At 38.2% G+C, this 21,008-nt stretch overlaps 1 protein-coding gene across 1 annotated transcript in view; it reads left to right on the forward strand.

Moving 5' to 3' along the window:
- LOC127578900 (tumor protein D54-like) overlaps window positions 1-4,853 on the forward strand; it is a 48,468-nt gene extending 43,615 nt beyond the window's left edge. The window contains exon 7 of the mRNA XM_052031452.1: window positions 3,931-4,853. Within this exon, the coding sequence (XP_051887412.1) occupies window positions 3,931-4,038 (108 nt within the window). The 3' untranslated portion in view covers window positions 4,039-4,853. The remainder of the gene's footprint in view (window positions 1-3,930) is intronic.
- Window positions 4,854-21,008: the final 16,155 nt, after the last annotated feature.

Genomic DNA, 21,008 nt, shown 5'->3' on the forward strand with positions numbered 1-21,008 from the left:
ACAAGTTCAAGGAACCATGAATTATTTTAATTTTTTCTTGGGGGGGAAAAGTTTTGCTTGCATTACTGAGAGTTTAAATTCTCAAGTCCTTGTGTTTTCTGCTGGTTATCACTGGATTGTTTTTAGCCTTTAAGGAATAATTTACAGTTGTGGCATGCTGTCCTTGCATGTACTTACATCTAATGTGTTTCAATCTTTACTTTAGAAATCACAGGACTGAACTATCTTTCTAATTTCTCCCCAGCAAGTCAATAGATATTATTTAAAATCACATAGGCAGCCACAAGTGTCTTTTAAGGGTATTACAATAGTAATTTTAAATGTTGAGATCTGCAAAAGAGGAAAATTAACAGAAGTGCTACTTAAAAAAAAATCTTAAATTTCTTAATCTGAGTTTTTTTTTATTACCCTAATTTTGAAATAGCATTGACACCTGCTGGTCAGTGCCAACATCCTTAAGAATCTTGAGCTGGATGGAAACATACTTGCATTGTCATTCCAAGTATCTATAATAATAGATTAAAGTTTATTTCATGACCCACTATTCTTAAATATAATAAAAAATCCTAACCACATGTCTCCATAGCTCTTGGGAGTGTCTTTCTCTTACTGGGTTGTTGGTTCGCAAGTGAAATTTCAGTACAATGCTGGCTCATTGCTGCATTGTTGGATGTTCTGTTTGCATGTTTACATGCAGCTGAAATATCGTGTGAGCTGCTTCAGGAACTGGAGTTCTTTCAGTAGCACTCCAACATAATCGGTGATGTTGAAACCCATTCAGCTAATTTACTTCTATCTATCCAGCCATTCAGAATCACTCAATAAACTTTCCATTTTGACACCCAACTGTTCTTCATGTTCTATGATGTTTCACAGCCAGTACTCTTCTTCAAAATCTTTGACCACCTGAAAATTTTTCAATGGTATATTACAGTTTTAAATTTCCTAGTTGTTGTATTCCCTTGTCCTGCAAAGTTTAAGGTAATGATCCAGATTTGCCATTCATATCTCAAAAAAAATCTGCTTTTCTCCTTTATTATGAGGAAAATCTTCCAACTGGAGAAGCCTCTGCTGTTTAGTACTGATAAAATGGTAATGTGTTTCAGTTTACTCTTGTATTTATCCCCTAAACCCTTCTCCCTATTGGATTTCTAGAAATAGTTTTTCTCCTAATTTTGCTTTTAGATTATTTGTTAACATAATTTTGATAACAGGTTTTGTTCAGCTAACTCGGACATCTTGATGTGAATAATTGATCAGGTTGATTTTTTTTCCTCTGCATTTCCCTCGGGACTTGAATAATTTCTGATCACAGCATTATGCAATTTAGCAATGATTTCTATGACTTGTATCTTGCTATTTTAATTGTGATTGGACATTCTTTAGCTTTGCTGTAGACATTTCCTCAAACTCTGCTGCTTTTTGGATGTTCCATTTGTTTATGGATGTGAAACCTTTTGTGGTGCTACTTGAAAAGCAAAGTGCTCTGTTTCATTCAAATAATTGGAGATGAACAAAGCTAATTTGAACCATATCCAGTTCATCCAGCTCCCTTGAGCTTTGACCTGCATTGGCCCTCAATTAAACAACACTTGATTTTTAAAATCTGATGCCTTTCCCTACCTCTACCATCTTCAGCCCCTTAACCCTCCCAGATTTTCATGCTGCCCAATTCTGAACACTTGATTACCCTCAAATTTAATTGATGCATAATTAATAGTATACATGTACTATGCCCTTATCCAATACTTTCTAACATTAAATTTAAGTTTAACTTAGAAGCTTATTTTATCCAACACGGTCTATAAATCCTTAGCTGCCTTCTCTGATTCAGCTGCTCTTAATGGTTTGTGGTCTGCTGAAAGGTTGACTACTTTATCCTGATTTTCTGAATCCAACTTAATGTATAGTTGAGGCCTGTGAAACTGGTCAGCATTTCCCACAGCTTCTGAACTAACAAGTCTTTTCAATCAAAAAAATTTCTTTATCAGGCAATTTTTTAGCCTGATTCATACAATCTTTTTGCCACTTTAATTCTAGGTAACCAACATTGTAGAGCTTTCCACAGCCCTGATGTGTCGTACTTCAGAGTTGTCAAGATGATTGGCCAGGCAGGATCATCACCTTCTGAATTACTGTTGGATAATTATTTATACAGATAATTTCATTACTACTTGGAATTATTCAATAGGGTCTGGATCTGTTTTGATCAGAGGCCAAATATGACCACCAAGTAGCCTGTCAACTAGCATAACCCCACCTAGAATCTCTTAAACTCTGATTAATATTATTCCAGAATGTTTGTTTTGAATGTTTTAAGGCTATTCAGGTCTTCTGTACAATTGAAGTGAAAATTAATGCATCTGTTTCCAGAGGGCATGTTGTTGTTGTTGTTGTTGATATACTTGTGACTGATTTGGGAAAATCTTAAAGGGTATTACTTTTTTGCTTTATGTTAATCAATTAGTCATTTCATGTCTTATTTTTACTTCCTTTAGAAATTGTCTTCCCACTATTTTACTTATTAAGTCATTTGGAACTTAAATTATAGTGCCAAATGTTAATTCTGAAATTGTAACTATGAAGAATGTATTTATCCTCCAATCTTAAGAGCTATTTGCAGAAATGTTTCACCTCCTTAGAAAAATCATTTAATTCGTTGATTGTGCAATCTTGCAGAGTTCACTTGCAAGAAATAATTTATCCAAAAAACCTCTTGGACAAGTTAAGGCACTGCATTAATTCACATTTGAAAATTGTTTATTTAATGCATTTTCAGAAGGCATTTGAAATCCCTCACAAAGGGCAAGGTTAGCAAATTTGAGACCTATAGATTTTAAGGGTCAATAGCACCTGGGATAGGAAATTGGCTTAAAGGCAGAAAGCAGTGGTAGTTAACATGTGCTTTTCAGACTAAAGGAACAGAGACCATGATGTCCCTCGAGATTCAGCACTGAAAATACCGCTTGTTTTATTAGATTTCTATTAATGACTTGGCAGGGTTGTGTAGAGTACAATTTCCAAATCTGCAGATGATATAAACCTTAGAAGCATGGTAAATATTGACGAGCGTAGTAATGGATGACAACTTGATTAGCTAAATGGGAAGACAAGTGGCAGAAGAAATTTGACACAAGTATGATGTGATGCACTTTAGCAGAAAAAAAAGAGAGCCAGCATAGACTAAATGACAAAGTTCTAAAGTGTGTGCAGGAACACAGACTTGAGTATATGTGAGTATAAATCAAGAGTTGTGGCAGGTTGAGAGTGATTTGTAAAGAATGTTGGATTCATAACTAGGGCATACAAAAGAAGACATTATTTCTGAACCACTTTCAAGCAATGGTTAGGCAACAGCTGGAGTATTGCGTCCTATTCTAGTCATAAACTTTTAACGTTGAGGTTGAAAAGATAATGTAAAATTATTGAAGTGATTCCAGGGACAAGGGATTTCGGTTGTTAAGTTTCTTTGGATAAGCTGGGATTGTTTCCCTTGGAGAAAGAAAAGTTGAAAGGAGATTTGATAGTTTTCATGGCTGGTTTAGATGGGGTCAATGGAGGGAAGTTGTTGTCATTTGTGAATGATCCAAGGGCCAGATTTTAAAATCTTGGCCAAAAGGTAGAAGAGGATGTGAAGAAAAAGTTTTTAAAAAGGACTAATTGCTCTTAAACTGTCCCTACAGGTTGAGGAAGCAATCATTAGGAGCTTGTCAAATGGTATTTAAATAGGCTGAGAATAGTTTGAAGGTCTATGGGGAAAAATGGTGCAGAATGGGAATTGATGGGATTGCCTTTCTTGCAACTGGAATAGACCCATGGATTGAAGAATGATCTTCCCTGCCAAAGCAATTTATTGACCTAAGCCAAAATTCTGCCTGATCTGTTGAAATAACATTAGCTGTGTTTTCTAATGTTGTGTTTTTGTTTCAGGCTAAGGTTATTAGAAATGAAAATAATGCCAAAGATGGCTATCATACTCCTACTGCTACAAGTCCAAGTGCAGAAGAAAAGCTACCCCAGGACAATGCACCTTTCTGAGCAAGAGCTGCTGTTTTCAATACCTAAGTCGCTGATTTCCAAATCTACATTGAATTTATTGCAGTTACAAACATCGCCTAAATGTACATATGGTTATTTGATGCCCATTTTGGAAAAGTGTATTACTGCTGTTCTGGAAATCTGATAACCATTTTGTAATATGTAAAACTTGCGCAAAAAAAAAGACCATCTGAATTCTGTCAAGTTTTAAAGCATCACATTCTCTTTAGAAAGCTATTGTCACCAATAAAATTTAGCTTTGAGTACTTCAAAACCTCATTTTCAACAGACTTTCAAGCACACTAACTGTGATTCATATCGTACTAGCCTTATTCTGTGCTTTAATTACACTTTTATAATTCTAGGACAACTTCCAGTACCATGTAACCTTGTTTAGAATCATTGGAACAGCTGACACTGAGGAGTACTTATTTGGTCAGGGATTACTTCTGCTTTTATTGTATGTCCAGCAGCTTTAAATATGTTTGTTACATTTAGGTTAGTGACTGGAGCATGCTGATTTTTCTTTTCAGAAGGAACAACAGCCAAAAATACCAGCTGGATATATGCTATGGTTTGTATCCAGTGGGCTCTAAGGGATATAAATATGAAATTTTGTTGGGTTTTATTGGAACGAAACACAGTCTAGAATTTAGTTTAGTATGTTTTGATGCATAATGGTTAATTCTTTGACCATTTCTGTTTGCAAACAAAGATGGGATTTGGTGTGCTGTTAAGTGTATACCAGGGTTTAATTGTATATTTCCCTTTATATCACTAGAATGCTCACAATTAAAAATTGGTTATTAAAGCAATCTCAAAGAGCAAGTGTTTTTTCTTCTGCAAACCATGTTTCTCTCCAATCTCGCTTCTTGTACTGCTAAGGTCTGGGAGTGGACAGCACTTCCAATATGTTAAAACTGATTATTTTTGTCATAGAAATACTATTGATAACTAAAGGCTGTATTCCATGTTTAAGTCTACAATGTGGAGTGAAATAGTATTTGGCCAGCACTTTGGTTTGATTGGCCTGTTTCCATGCAATAAAGTCATGATTGCAGGACTTGTGCAATAATAATGCAAGCATGCAGTATTGCTGGCTGTTGCCTACTTATTCACTATATTATTCATGGATGCCATTCCTTTAGGAAATTATCCAATATTTTTTGTTTCTTACCACTTTCACTCTTTATCCTGCAACAGGATAAAATTAGCATACCACAGAACTCCAAAGTAACTTAATAATTGCTGTTACACTGAACTCTTTGGGTCTGAGTTGTAGTGTCTTTGCAAATTATTAAACTTATTCAATTAGTAAATTTAGTAATTTTCGAAGCGGAAGAATCACACGTTCTATAAACGCTATTTTATTTGAAAGACTAAGATGCAGTTTCTTAATTTTGTAATCTACATAAATATATTCCATGAAAATAAAAAGAAACTGCATGTGCTGGAAATCAAATGAAAAAATGTGTAAAATGCTTGGGAGATCAGACAATCTCTGTGGAAAGGGGAGCTTCTTGACCTGAATATTTTTTTCTCCAGAGTTGCTGCCCAATCTGCTGAGCATTTCCAGAATTTTCTGTTTTTGAATGTATTCCATAATTAGTCTTGGATAACGACTTGATGTTCCACTCTTAAAGAACACATCCAGTAAAATTGTACATCCTTCTGAGACACAATATTAACTTGGATAAATTACAATGCTTAATGGGAACCAATCAAAAAGAAATGTCCATAATTTCTACTTACAAACTGTTCTATTACAGTAAAACTCTGTAAAATGGGATAGTGCATTATCAGAAATCTGGCTCAGAAGGTGACATTGCCCAGTCTCTCTCTAAACTTTTCCTGGGGAGGTGGGGGGCTCCCACTTCCCACATTTCCTTTAAATTCACCAAGACTTGTTTCCTGTGCTCATTTTAACTTCACATGGTACATTGCAAAATTTATCTTAAAACGTGTATGGGATTAATAGGAATAACATCCAATAATCAGGAGAACCTCAGTTTGAAGCCACTAAAGTCCTGAGGGTGCTGGATTATTGGAGTTTTGTATAGAACAAATTTTTCCCTGAGGGGTGTGACGAAAGTGGATGAGTGAATTGTATACACAGGAACAAGCCTGTATAATTTTCCATTAATTAATTTAAATTTGACTTTTGACATCATATGCACCATATGTAGTGCATCCATACCATAATTCTGGTTGCAATGAAGTAAATTCAGATTTTTATTCTGTTAATTCTAAGTACCAGTCACTTAGCATCTTATTCACTTTGTTGCAGAGTCTTTACACTTTGATGTGGCAATGGCATGTAGCAGTTAAATTTCCATACTGGAATTCCTGCCAGATTGTTTTCATCAGTATTTTCTGTTGAAGGTCGCATATTTGAATGCTTTCTTCCTGTTTAATCAAGTCACTCCCTTTCCCCTCAGTTCCACCCCCCCATCAAAAGAAATCCTTTGATCCTGCTAGCAACCTACAGATTAATATGTTCAGCAAAAGTAAATTTAGTTTCAAGTATGCAAAATGAGATTGGCACAGAACCAAACTACTGAAGATGTTGGAAATATGAAATAAACTGGTGGGGTGCATTCAGCAAATCAGACAGCATTTGGGGAGACCAAACTCAAGTGCTGTCTGATTTGCTGAATGCTCAATTTAACTCAAATTGATGGTCTCTTAATAAGACTAAAATGTTTGTGATTGGGGGGGGGCAAGGAAATGAAATGGACAGGTTTGTGATAAAATGGAAATAAGTTTGGTAAAACTACGTCATAATATGATCACACAATGTCCAAGAGAAAATGGGTGGGATATTTGCAATGTAAAATTGACTCGCTTGCAAGACTTGTGTGTGATTGATCCTTGAAATACTTTTCCAGGTCACCAGTCCTTAAGAACCAGGAAAAGAACTATCTATTTGGTAATGAAATTTTTAAAAGCCTGCCATTTTAAGCTAAAAACAACTTTCCACTGCATGGGAAAACATACTTTTTTTTCTTTTTCATTAAATGCTAAAGGCATTGGTACATCAGCAACATGAGATAGACATATCAATTGCAGCATAGATTTAATTTTTGTGTCCCTTGAGAAAAAGGTTATATGCTCTAGTATAATGGTAAATCTGCTTTCAAGGACCTAAACTCTGAAATTCCCTCCCTAACCTTCTGCCTTACCATCTCCCCATTACTAAATTGGCCCTTCCAAATTTCCCCTAAAAAGTAAAATCTGGAGTGTGCGTGGGGTGGGGAGAAGGGAAAATAAACTAGCCTAAAAGTAGGTTTTTGATGGTCAATGCAGACTCTGAGCTGAAGGGTCCATTTAAACTTGGAAATTGCAATGGTAGAGTTATAGAGTGATACAGCATGGAAACAGGCATTTCAGCCCACTTAGTCTGCACTGACCACCCATCAACCAACCATTTGCACTAATCCAATGTTGTTCTTCCCACATTCCCCTCAACACCACCCCCCCCCCCCCCCCCCCCCCGGCAGAATCTACCATGCGCCTACACACAAGGGACAATTTGCAACGGGTAATTTATCTACCAACCTGCATGGCTTTGGGATGTGGGCGGAAACCAGAACACCCAAAGATAGCCAATACTGTCACAGAGAACCAGCAAATTCCACACAACACCGGAGGTCAGGATTGAACCTGGATCACTGGAGCTGTGAGGCAGCGGCTCTACTAGCTGTGCTCTTCTGCCGCCCTTGGGTGATGATTCCTATTGGGTGATGATTCCTATTTGGTGACATGGTGGTGCATCTAGTGCAGCTACAGGACATTGGTAGACCACAGCTGGAGTATTGTGTGCAATATTGATCTCTTAAGGATGTTAATAGTTAAGACAAGGTCTGGTAGATTTAATACCTGGAATGGGTTGATTCTTTTATAAGGCAAGGCTCGGTTTGAGTCCATTGGAGGTTTGGAAGAGTGAGAGGTGACTTGATTGAAACAAGATCCAGAGAGGCCTGGACAGTGTGTGGTGAGGATGTTTTTTCTTGTAAGGAGTCACCCATTTAAAATGGCAATCAGTATTTTTTTTCCTCACGGGCAGTTGTGAGAGAACTGTCATGGAGTCAACAGCACAAATATAGGCCCCTCAGCACCCCCATCCTGTCCATCGAGTACCCACCATAATGATCCCATTTACCAGCTCTTGGTCTGTAGCCTTTGGAACTCTTCTTCACAGGACAGTGGAAGTAGACTCTGAACATATTTAAGGCAGATAGATATTTGATAAGGGGTGAAAAATTTCTGAGGGCAGATTGCAAAGTGACATTGAAGTTGCATCAAATCAGCCATGATTTTATTAAATGGGAGAGCAGACTTAAAAGGGTGATTGGGCTACTCCTGCTCCAAATTTGTATGTTGGTATGTACTTTGTCACTCTCTCTTGGATCCCGTGGGCTTTTACTCTTTTGACCAGTTTGCCATGGGCTTTATCAAAAATCTTACTAAAGTCCATGTAGACTACATCAAATACATTGCCCTTATTGAGCCTCCTTGTAATCTCCTCAAAGAATTCAATCAAGTCAGTCACTCAAAATCTTTCCTTGAGTCCAAGCAGACCATCATTGATTAATCTGTGCCTCTCCAAGTGCCCTTCTTCAGAATTCAATAACTTGCTCAACACCAAAATTAAACTCACTGACTTTAACCTGTCATCTTTTTAGACAATAGTGAGATACTACTAGTCTCCAATCATCTGACACTCTCCTGTAGGTAGAAAGGATAGAAAATGACATTCAGAGCCTCTTTAATTTCCTTCCTTAATTCTACAGCCTAGGAGATATTTTATCCAGGCCTGAGAAATTACCCACTTTCAAAGATGCCAATCCTTGTAATACTTCTAGAAAGTTTATCCATTCCAATATTTTGCAATCTTCTTCCTTAAATAGTCTGTTGACAACATCCCCTCTCCTGAAAATAGCTGCATATGGGACTTTTTAAAAGAATCTTACCCACATCCTCTATGTCAACACATAAGATTTACCTTGAAGTTAAAAAGCTGCAGATGCTGGAACTCTGAAACGAAACCAGAAAATGTCAGAAGTACTCAGCAAATCAGGCAACATCTGTGGAGGGAGAATCAGAGTCAATTTTACAGGTCAGTAATCCTTCATCGAAACTAGGAAAATGCTTGAAGTTGCAGAAAGTACATGTTGGTGGTGGGGGGCAGGGGGGTTCATTGCAGAGAACTGAAGAAGCAAGGTGGAGACCAAAAAGATCCAAAATCTGCCCTTCCCAGTCCTCTTTTTGCCTCTCTTACAGTTCTCCAGTCCCTCTCTGCCAGCACTGTGGGATGAAGTGTGCTTTCCAATAAACACCCAAGCTCACAAATGGAATGCAGTAACACTAGTATTTGCATAAGCTCCAAAGACTACTCCAGGCGACAACAGGAAGCATCCTGGAGTTCCCATGCGGCACTTGATGTGCATTCCACAGATCTGCCAGGCCTTTATTTTAGTAAATTAAAACACTTTGGAAGAAAGTTTAAAAGCAAAAGCCCTGACCAGTGATTCGCCAATCAATACATTTCCTTGTGCCGGCCTCAATCAGCCAACCACCTCCTTGCCTTCTTGTGATGTCACACCTCAATTTTTTTTCAAGCTCCTTTTTTTCTTTCCCTCTTTATCTTGCTCCTTTATTACCTTTCAGTCCTCAGTGTCTCCCATTCTCTCAGGGTCAGTCCTTGATTTGTTAAAATGCCAGAACAGTATCTCTTCACTCACTGCACTGAAATTCTCCACTCACCAAAATCCTGAGTGTAGTGCTCCATTGAACTGGACTTCTTGCATTAGTAAAAGTCTCCTGTAATTTAACCAGCAAAAATCCATGCAAAAATTCCCTGCTAACATTAATTACCAGATAACCAGTTCTCACCAACCACCACTAACAGTTTATTTACTACTTACTAACACTGTGAAAGGCACTGTAAATTAATGTTCTTGCTGTGAAATAATAAGATATAGATACACCATAGGCATAAAATTTGTACAACAGGAGAAGCCGTTTTGTGCAGGAATTAATGTGCGTGCTGCCGCTGCACAGCTCCAGTGACCTGAGTTTGACCCTGAGCTTGATGCTGCCTGTGTGGAGTTTGTACATTTTCCCTATGGCTGCGTGGGTTTGCCCTTGAGTGTCCAAGTTTCCTCCCATATCCCAAAGATGTACTGGTGTAAATTTCCCCTTAGTGTTGGTGGGTGGCAAGAGAATCAGGGAAAGTTGATGGGCATGTGAAAGAGAATAGGTTACAGTGAAATAAGTGGGGGAATGGGACTGATAGGAAAGCTCTACATGAATAGGCTGAATGTCATAAGAAAATACAAAATAACATGAAATAAATGGCAATGTCCCCAGATAAATAATATGCTAATTCTTTATTATCAACGATAACATTTTATTCGGCTACGTATTGAAAATTATTGCATAGTTCTGTAAACTGACACTTTTAACCATTTGTTTTGAACCATAAAATTTCCCAGATTATCAAACTTTAGTATCCATAGGATTGAATAACCCCAGGTTTTGAGCACAGATCTTCAGATGTGTGGTTTTATATTTTGTTAGCTGCAGCAATCCCTTACAGGACTATCCTCCTTTGAAAGTGATGTGTACCAGCTGAAAGAACTATGAAAGCGGCTAAAAGAGGTGATATAGAGGAGTGATGAGACTTCCTCACAATTTCATTTCCCAGGATACTCTTTCTAAAGCAAAACTGGGCTTCCGGACAGTGGCTGTGTGTGATGTACAAGAGGCCTGTGAGTAGGAGCACGTTGGCCCCTTTTTCACTTTGTGTGAGAACTATTAAGAAACTCATTCATGGTTTTGTATGAACTTTAGTGAAGAGCACTGTACCTGGCACAAATTGTGAATTTAGATTAGCCTTCCTCCGTTTGTGGTTTAAATCCAAGAACAGAATCAGTACAAGTAACTTATCCAGAGAAAGGTTCTGGTTAATTGCTACTCTCAATAATATAACAAGGCTGAATATATTAATTAGCTTTACTTTTTTTCCTTCTGCAGGTTCTATTCCTATTGGCAATCCGTGTTACTCCAAATGATTTTCCCCATGATTAGCAAGAGAATTGTTCATATGAGGTAAGGTGGTAAATGTATATTTTGCTCCATTTCTGCTCACATCTTTGGGCATGAGGGAATGATGAACTGTTATCCATCAGTGTTGTGTCTGGGAACTTAGCAAAGGTAGTGCTAAAGCAGGTAATACTGTTGACTTTTTTGGCTCAGTAAATCTAAAATTGGTGTAACCTTGAAAAAGGTTGCTAATTCCCTGGTACAAATTATGTTTGTTAAAATCTGAGCTACTGTGTTGGACCTTTCCATTGCAGTATCAAACTTCCAACTCTACTGAACTTCCTAATTGCCCAGTTTTGGTTTCAGGGTCTCCTTATCTCTTTGGGTCTCTGAGTTTGGGCTTTAGCAATGTCTGATTTTGGACCCTGAGTACATTCGGTCCATTGATATTTACTTTCCAAGATTTGGGCCTCTACTTCTTCTCACTCCACCCCATGTTTATTTGCCTTTATGCTGAAATGTTTCTTAGATGTACAAGTACTGTTCAGGGCATGATCCACATTAATAGCTTCACCCATTGGCAAACTCTGAATGAAAATCACAAAAACTGCAGTTGCTGGAAATCCAAATGCTTTCACTAGCGGGAGAGTCTCAAATGAGAGGACATAGTTGCAAGATAAGGGCTGGTCATTCAAAACAGAGGTGCTTAAAAATTTATTTTCACGGGGGGGGGGGGGTGAATCTCTGGAATTCTTTACCCCAGATGGTTGTGGAGGCTGGATCAGTAGAAGTACTTAAGATGCAGGTAGATAACTTATTGAGAGATCAGGGAATTGAGAGTTCTGGGCGAGTGGCACAGAGGAGGGGTTGAGGCCATTTTAGATCAGCCATGTTGAATGGTGGGGCAGGCTTGAGGGGCCAGGTGGCCTACTTCTGCTCCTATTTTCTTGTGTTCTTGTGAAATAATGATAGAAAATGCTGGAAACACTCAGCAAGTCAGGCAGCATCTGTGATAAGAGGAAGAGCTAACATTTCATGTCCTGGAACCAAGTTCTGATGAAGTGTCTAGGACATGAAACATTGATTGCGTCTCTTTCCACAAATGCTGCCTGACCTGCTGAGTGTTTCTAGCATTTTCTGTTTGGCAGACACCCCATGACAGATAGAAATGGTGCAGGTAATTTCTCCTAAACAAGTTCAGACTGCTCCATGTCCATTCCAGATCTCCAAAACCTTTTATCTTTTTTTATTTTGCCAAAAGAACTTTCAAAAAATACTATGGATACATAAAATCAGTAAAGAACAGTGAGATGCTTTCACACAGTGAGTGAGAAGAGACAGGTGGAAGGACTGATAAATTATAACCAAGAGAGGGGAGTAAAGCAAATTAAGATTATTTCTGCAGTTAAAATATAAACATGGGTGGAATGGTCAGAGAACACCCATTCATTTTAGACTGGTGAGATCTAGCCATGACATCATTGCGCCTGTGCTTTGGGCTCTGAATTGATCCCCAGAGTCAGGCTGAAAGTTATCACAGCTAATTTGGAATGTGGGAGTTTCCTAGTGTAAACTGACAGCTGATGTCCAACTTACAAAGAAAATCATTATCCTCTTGGTCAATTAGTAGCAATCTTTATGAGGCTCAAATGTTTTTTATTTGCAAATCTGGTAATATAGACTCTGGGAAAACTGATAAAGTTATCACAAGAAGTTTAGATTCTATGGCTAATTATTTCAACTGTCTTTATTCAGAGTTTCTTCTCCACAGCAACTAAGAAAGATTTAACAAACAGAATTTTCGGGAATTGGGGTACTAAATTTTGGGAGGGATCTGTATGTTTGGGGGAGATGGGCAATAGCCTCATAAAAATGACTTTCTTTGGGGTTTGTGGAGGCTTGATCATTAGAGATATTTAAAGAGGAGGTAGATAAATTTTTGAAAGATTAGGGAATTAAATGTTTTGGGGAACTAATACAGAAGAGAAGTTAAGGCCTGGAGCAGATCAGCCATGATCATATTGAATGGCAGGGCAGGCTTGAGGGCTGGTGGCCTACTCCTGCTTCTGTTTGCTTGTGTTTCTGTGCATTTTAAATCAATCAATAAAAATTATCATTGGTTTATTCCTACTAGACCGACGACCTTAAATGTTCCGTGTCCTTTTGTTTTCTCATTTCCACTGATGGTAAAATTGTTGACTGCTTGTGTCTAACAAATACACCTGTGAGAAAAACAGTAAAGAATGGATTCAGGAAAACATGAAATGAGATCCAGCAAGTGCCATATTACTGAAGTACTGGTTAGAATTAGATTGGCCCTATGGGAATGAACACAAAAATTATTGAAGCTTAAGTTGCAAGTTCATCTTTCTTGAAGGGTTATGTACGTCAGCCACTGAGTTGGATAATTTTCTCTGGATTGAGCCTTCAGACCCTGTAAAGTACCACAGATGAATTTTAGTAATATTGAAACACCAGCTACATCACAGCTTTCAAGTATAAAGATACCTTTTTTGATCATTTTCATCTTTGTACCTTTCAATGTAAATGAATACTCAAACCCTTCATATCTTTTAGTTTAATTAGAAAAAAACAGAGGCAAAGGAAGGGAAGAAAAAATGGATAATCCATTACAGAAAGAGCTGAAGGCTCAATGACCTGAAAACTGTTTAGTAGAGACCTCAAAGATGATATAAATGATCTTTGTGAGGCAATATAAAAACAATGAAAGAACAGAATAAAAGCATAGTTAAGGCTACAAAAAAGATATCAAAAGACCCTTGGAATGAAAAACAGAAGGGTCAAGCAGCATCTGTGAAGGCAAAAGTTGTAAGTTGACATTTTGTGTGAAGATCTTGCATCAGGACTGAGAGGGAAGAGGAAAGATTGCTAGTATAGATGGATGGGTGAGTGTGTGTGGGAGGAGAACACTAGGTTACCTGAAAATGGAAAATTTGATGTTCATACCATTGGTTTAAGCTGCCCAAGTGGAGTACGAGATATTGTTTTTCCAATTTATGTTTGGGTTCTCCATGGCACGAGAGAAAGCTGAGGACAGACAGGTTGGTGTGGGACTGGGAAGGAGAGTTAAAATGACATGCAACCAGAAGCTCGAGATGCTTGACAGAGTGCAAGTGCTCCACAAAACCCAGGGACAGCCTTTATTGGGAGACCACAGTTATCTATTGATCACACTATTTATGATCACACTATTTATAATTATACACACACACACACACACACACACACACACACACACACACACAACCCCCCCCCCCCCCCCCCCCCCCACACACACACACACACACAGATTGGAAGTCCTGCTACCATCAAAATGGAACAGAGCAGAGCAGAACACTGGCCTTCTGAAACAATCCATTCCACTGGCCTTGCTGCCCTGGACAAGCCCTGATAATAAATGATGAGTGCTTACACTTTCTCCTTAGTCAGAAGAGACTGCGGGATGAGGGGGAAGTGGTATGTGAGAAAGATTACTTATGAAGATTCTATTGTCTGAGCCCATCACTGACTACAGCCTTAGCAAGGTCTGTTCCACCAAAGGAGAGTAACTTCTTCTCAGGGGCTGGGTAAGGTGGGCTATGTTTGTGTTGGAGCTGTGCTGCAATGGATTGTGTTTGAGGCTAACAGTGCAGTTGGTGGGATATGGTATTTGAAGATCCATTCAATGACTTTGATCACTTGTGTGAGCTCATTGAACTTCTTATAGCATTGAGGTCTGGTCCTTAGGGCTTCACTCCATGTGCCGACTGTCATGGCAATCCAATCTCAATGCCTTTTGAGAATGACTCTCTCCTTAGAGCACAATATATTTCTCTCGCTCTCCACCTTCTTCACAAGGCAATGAAGCACTAGGGAATGTTAGAGCCTGCATCTCCCCTGTTATTGCAGCTTCTACCACACACATTATGATTTTCGCACTGACTTCCACCACCTGCTGTGGCCACAGCGCATTTCCGCTTTAAGAAGCGCAAGCTGCCTGTAAGTGGTACTGGTTTCTCACAGTTTGGTGTCTCCTGCAGGGCGTGCAGCCACTCAATAGCACGTAGAGTCCTGGCTGTATGCTGCAATCATTTCAATGAACAGGCAGCATGAAGTTGGCACGCTGCCTGAACTGGAAATAATGGGAACAGGTTAATTCCACATCACAACCCTTATGCCCATTTCAAAGGCGATGCAGCTCTCTTCTTATCTTTAAAAACCTTTAATTCTAGGCTCATGGTTATACATAAGGAACATCTCAGCCGAGAAACTAACATTATATACATGTGGAGTATTTTAAAAATGTTTAGCACGGTATAAATGCTCATAACACTGTGATCCTTTTATGTCACAGTTAACAAGTTGGAACATGTTCGGTGTCTGTATTGTGTTAACAACAGAGGCCAGAGACTGAAACAAGGAAATCAAATCCCTCAGCAGGCAAATACACTAAATGTTAGGGATGAAAATGAGAATCTGCTATTACTTGTCTCAACAAGACAAGCCCACAGCTGTATTGATACAGCAAATCTGTGCACAAAGCCTGTGTAATGAAAGTCAGAACAGCAGTGTTGGTTTCAGACGAAGCCAGCAGTCACACGGCGATTGGATTTCAGTAGTTTCTGCCTTGTTGTGGGAAAATATTTTCACTACCTCTGGCATTTCTGCAGGGAGGCCAGTCTCTGTTAACTGCAGTTTTGGAGACGCTACTAAATAGATTTCAATTATGCTGCTGATCAAGCAGCTTTTCATCCTGCTCTGATCAATCTTTCTTGGCTAATGATTGCCAGGCATTGAACCCTCAACTTCACCCAGATAACTAGAGCCATTATGGCTTTTTTACACTAAAGGTCTTTGCATTTATTACTTGATAAGGTTAGCAAGAAAGCCAAGAAAAAGTTGTGCAGTGATTCAAAAAGTAATCACAATTAACTCAAGTTTCATTATCATTGTTTGGGTCAGTAATGATACTGGACATTGACCAGTTTCCTGACTATCTTATTTATAGCAGATTTCTCTCTCTCTCTCTCTCTCTCTCTCTCTTTCTCTCTGCTTCTCTTTAACTCTCTCTTGTGTATATAATATTATACCAAATAACCTAGGATATTATTTTGCTGTAAGGCAGATTTGTGCATAATTCTTGTGGCTCTTTAAGGCATAAAATCTAATTATATAAAGAGGTCATTTGCAACCTAATTGCTCTTAGATCTTGAAGACAATTTCTGCTGCTTCAGAAGGTCAGAGGCCATCTTTGTTTTGCAAAAATGTTTTGCCATCTTTGACTCCATTATAGGATGTCAGAAGAAGCCATCGGAAAGTTTCAATGTTTCCTTCTGTTTTCAGACACTCTTAATACTATTATGGGTCTTTGCAATTGCATAAAAATTGTGAAGCCTGTAGTGTTACTAATTCACACTCAAACATTTGTAAACTTCTGTTGCATTGTTCACAGATCATGTTGTAGTATGAAACATGATTGTAATGTTTGGCCCTATTTATATAATAAGTCATGCAATCGTTGAAGAAAAATGAGGCCATTTAGTCCACTTTGTCCTTGCCGATTGAAAGAGAGCTATTTAGCTTGTTCCCACTTAATAAATTGCAGTTCCTGGTTTTGTGGGTTATGGCATATCAATGCTCATCACAGTACCTTTTACATTCAGATTCCTTAAACCACTGAGTAACAAAATCTCCAGCCTTCTTCTAATCCATCAACTAATTTGCTTAAATTTATGACCTAGTTATTGACTTCTCTACTAAGGGAAGTAGGACCTTTATATCCACTCTGTTTTGGTTGTATGCTTCTTGCATACCCTGCTCCTATTTTTCTGCATTACAGTTTTCCAACTATGTATTTATTTTCATCATAATCTAATGTTAAAGTTAGAGACACATCTGTGTAATATATATGTCAATACTGATTATTACGTGTCTTTAATTATTTGAAATTTATCATCAACAGCAAAGCAATGGCTTTTACCACCAGTCACAAAAAGTTCTCCATGAGTATATAGGAATCATTCATTATTGGTTAGAATTTCTCCTTTTCTATGTTGCCTGCTATCAGGCATCAATCAGTTCAAGATGATTGCTGGTATCCAACAGCAATGAAGTCACTAAGCTGACTGAGGATCCAATCAGCTTAAATAGTTATCACAGTCATCAAACCAAGAAGGAAAATGTACAATTGTTGCTGAATGGTTCAAACAAGTTACAGAGCAATAAATGAAAATTGGAGTATATATATCGATCTGCAAAAGAAACTGAGTTAAAAAAAACTTATTGAAATATATAAAAAAACATTTAAATGTATTTTGAAATACTACTTTGTGTGTGTGTGTGTGTGTGTGTGTGTGTGGGGTGGGGGGGGAGTCAGAGAGTTTGTTGGACAGAAATTTTGGCTTAGTGTGCCATTATACTTCAGTCAGGCCACATACAATATGGTTAGATATTTACACCTCATTTACATCTAATTTGTAAATATCTTAAGATCATAAGATGATAAGATATAGGAGCAGAATTAGACCATTCTGCCCATCGAGTTTGCTCTGCCATTCAATCATGGCTGATTTATTTTCAACCCCATTCTCCTGCCTTCTCCCCATAACCCTTAACCCCTTTACAAATCAAGAACCTATCAATCTCTGCCTTAAGTACACCCAATGACTTGACCTCCACAGATTGATGTTAACTCAAGTGATTTCCCTTGATTTTCTCAGAGAACCTTACAGCCAGGCAGCCTGTGAAGGAGGCTGAATTACTGGCAGAAACATTTAGATTTTGGTGTTAAATTATGTTTTCACAGAAGTCACAAACTTGCTGCCAGTGTAATAACAACGAACTTCAGTAATTTCATTTAGATTACTCATGCAAAGGCAGAACATTACTTAATCTCGTGCTTCCAGTTGTAACAAAGAGGCTACCCAACATTTATCTGGATTTTGAAGTTAGCTGGGAAGTAAAGAACAGGACATACATGTGGGACTAATGTAATAAATGAAAAATAACAAATTAACTTTAAGAATGTTTAAAATAATGGAATTCTTAACATTTGACTTTTCACAAATATAAACTTAGTCTTTCAGGGCCAGAGAGCTTGTTCAGCAGTAATTGTGCTGTTAAGGACTCAGTTAAACATTATTTGACAAGGTTTAACTTTTCCAAATTATCTTGCAGGGAGAAAATCGTTTAAAAAGTTGCCAGTCCAGTTATTTCAGATGATTCCTGTCTGAGGACATCAGGAACATGCCTTGTGGAGGAGCCGGACAACTCTGGAAGTAGCTTCCAGATTTCTACATTTAGTTACCCATTTGAAGATTTCAAAACCTGTTGTCAGTCTCACTCAATGCAAAGAGTTCTGCTAATATGACAACCACAATATCTGAGCCAATGTATTTCTAACACATTCCCTTCTTGAAGTGTGATGAGAGAGACAATACATAGAGACACATATATCCTGCAGCACTGCACTATATCAAAGGACTATTATTAACAAAAGGTGATAAAAGTGAAGCAACCTGTAATCATGACACTTTGAATATTCTTAATATATTTTACATCCATGCATATTACATGTTTAATGTGCTTCTACAAACTTGCAGTTGTCAATTTATAATTATTTAATCTATTTGAATAATGCAGAATGCATGTTTAAATTTGTACTGCCATAACCGCACCTTAATGCTTGTGGTGATGCGATGATTTAAACAGATAAAGTAGGATATAACATGTCTATTGTATTTTATCGGGAACCTGAGCTTCTGTATCAGGTTTATGTTTATACCTTCAATGAGCTTGGATGTAGGGTTGATCAATCATGGGAAGCAGCTGGAAACGCGAGGGTCCTGCTCCAAATGAGTATTTCAGCCTCTTAAATCGGGGGCAAGACTGGTCTTTAGTTATAATGCTTATATGCTACAGTGTGATTTTACTCTACAGATTTAAAATTTGCTCTTTCATCTTCTTCTGGTCATGCCAATTCGAGATAAAGATGTGAAGAAAGACTCCAAGTGTGGACCCGTTTTACAAAGTGGATTCAGTTCTAAGACGATTCGGTGCACTGGTCAAACAAACCCAGTGATCTTAAACTTCAAACTGTCTGGGGTTCCGGATCATGTGCGAATACAGACGGCCAGTCGCCAGCGCTAAATCAATCCTCCAGCAGGCGCCTGTTTAACAGCAGCTTCAGTTGGTCCCAGGATCCGGGCGGCTGCTTGTCCTTCTCACGCTGCTCCCAGTGCACGTGTGGGACGCACAGTCGGGCTGACCGGCGCCTCCTGCCTATCATGTTTCTCTCCAGCACTTCTAGTAAACTAACCCCCCTTTTTTCAGCTGTTGCCTCACGTTTTAAAATCACCAAGTTACTGCTACGAGATACGTTGAGACCACTTAGCGGGTATTTCCTGATTACATTGTCCATTATTTTATTTGGAGACTTCAATAAATTTTAAGTAACTTGGTTAACCCATACTTAAAATAGCAATGACAGTGGAATGGAATGAAGGTGTCTGATTACTGACAACGTTAATATTCAGTCTGACACCAGCTATGTGTGATAAAACATTACAGGGCATATGCAAATGATGCAGATAATCAGTGGCCTACACAATTTATACCCATTTTTTTTATTGATTATCAAGTTTAGTTTCTCATTGCTACAAGCCTTATCCCATTATTTGGTTGTACAGCTACCTGAAGTAAATTTCAGCAGTGCCACACTCCAGCTTAAGGCATAACCTTTGGGTTTGCTCTGGTATAAAGCAGAGTTTAGGAATTGTACCTCCAGGATCTATAAAAGCTTTTTTTACTCCTTAGCAGAGGGCTATTGTCTCATGATCTCTCTGCTGTCATTAAAATCATTCAGATGTTAGTATGTAGTTAGCTCCAATTTTCCTGCCAGAGATTTGTTCAGGGCATGTTTACAGCACTGGCAAGGATGGCATTTATCTCCCACCCCTATTTGCTCCTGGGCCGTGGAGGCAGTTAAGAGTCTGGAGCCATGTGTAGCCCAGATTGGGTAAGGTCGGCAGGTTTCCTTCCCTGAAGACATAGAGAATCTGACTGGTTTCTGCATCTGAGGGTTTCATGGTTACTGAATCGAGGTTTGTTCTTTGTCTTCATAATAAAGTAACACAGAAGCATTTATCCAACTGTGACCAAACTGCCCATAGATACTGGGGTGTGCCTCTTGTGATCGATATTATCAGTTCAAGTTCCATGCTAATATCTCTCATTGTAGCACAGAACTGACACCTGTTCACAAAAGGTGACCATCTGCAGTGATCCAAAACTCTCAAATGTGCAATATGAAATGTTGATGCTAAAAAAGGAGATTGTAAGTCTGGCCCGTGAATTCTATTCATGCACAGCAAATGACAGAAGTCAAATTTGCTTATACTATTCCTAAAGTTAACTTTGCCAGATTAGATGCTGTACTGCAGTCTTCTTGTCGTGGAGTAATTTTACCTGTATGGGCACGTTTTGTTTTAAGAGTCTTTTATTCTTCAGTTGATACCTTCAGACTACCAAAACCCATTAAAATAGAATCTGCACAAAACTGGCATTGCCAAAGATAAGTTTAACACAATTTTAGAATTTGATAATTAGGCTGTTTCAGTCCATCACAGAAAGAGATAAAGAAACTTATGACAATAATAACTAATTGCTCCTATACACTACAAATGATTGCTCTACATCTTTTATCATTTTTGTAGCTTTTTATATTAAAAAAACAACTCAAGGCACAATGCAGAAAAGGACTAAAGGAAAATGCTATACATTTGATGAAATGCAAGAACAGCATGAATAATTATATTAATTTAAACTGGCTTCAAATAGGTTACAACATACTTGGTCTATATACAGAACAGTTCCCGAAAGGTAGAATGGCCTTCAGTCTAGCTATCATAATTCATGTGAATATT

The sequence above is a fragment of the Pristis pectinata genome, chromosome 16 (assembly GCF_009764475.1).
Source record: "Pristis pectinata isolate sPriPec2 chromosome 16, sPriPec2.1.pri, whole genome shotgun sequence".
Classification (NCBI taxonomy): Eukaryota; Metazoa; Chordata; class Chondrichthyes; order Rhinopristiformes; family Pristidae; genus Pristis; species Pristis pectinata.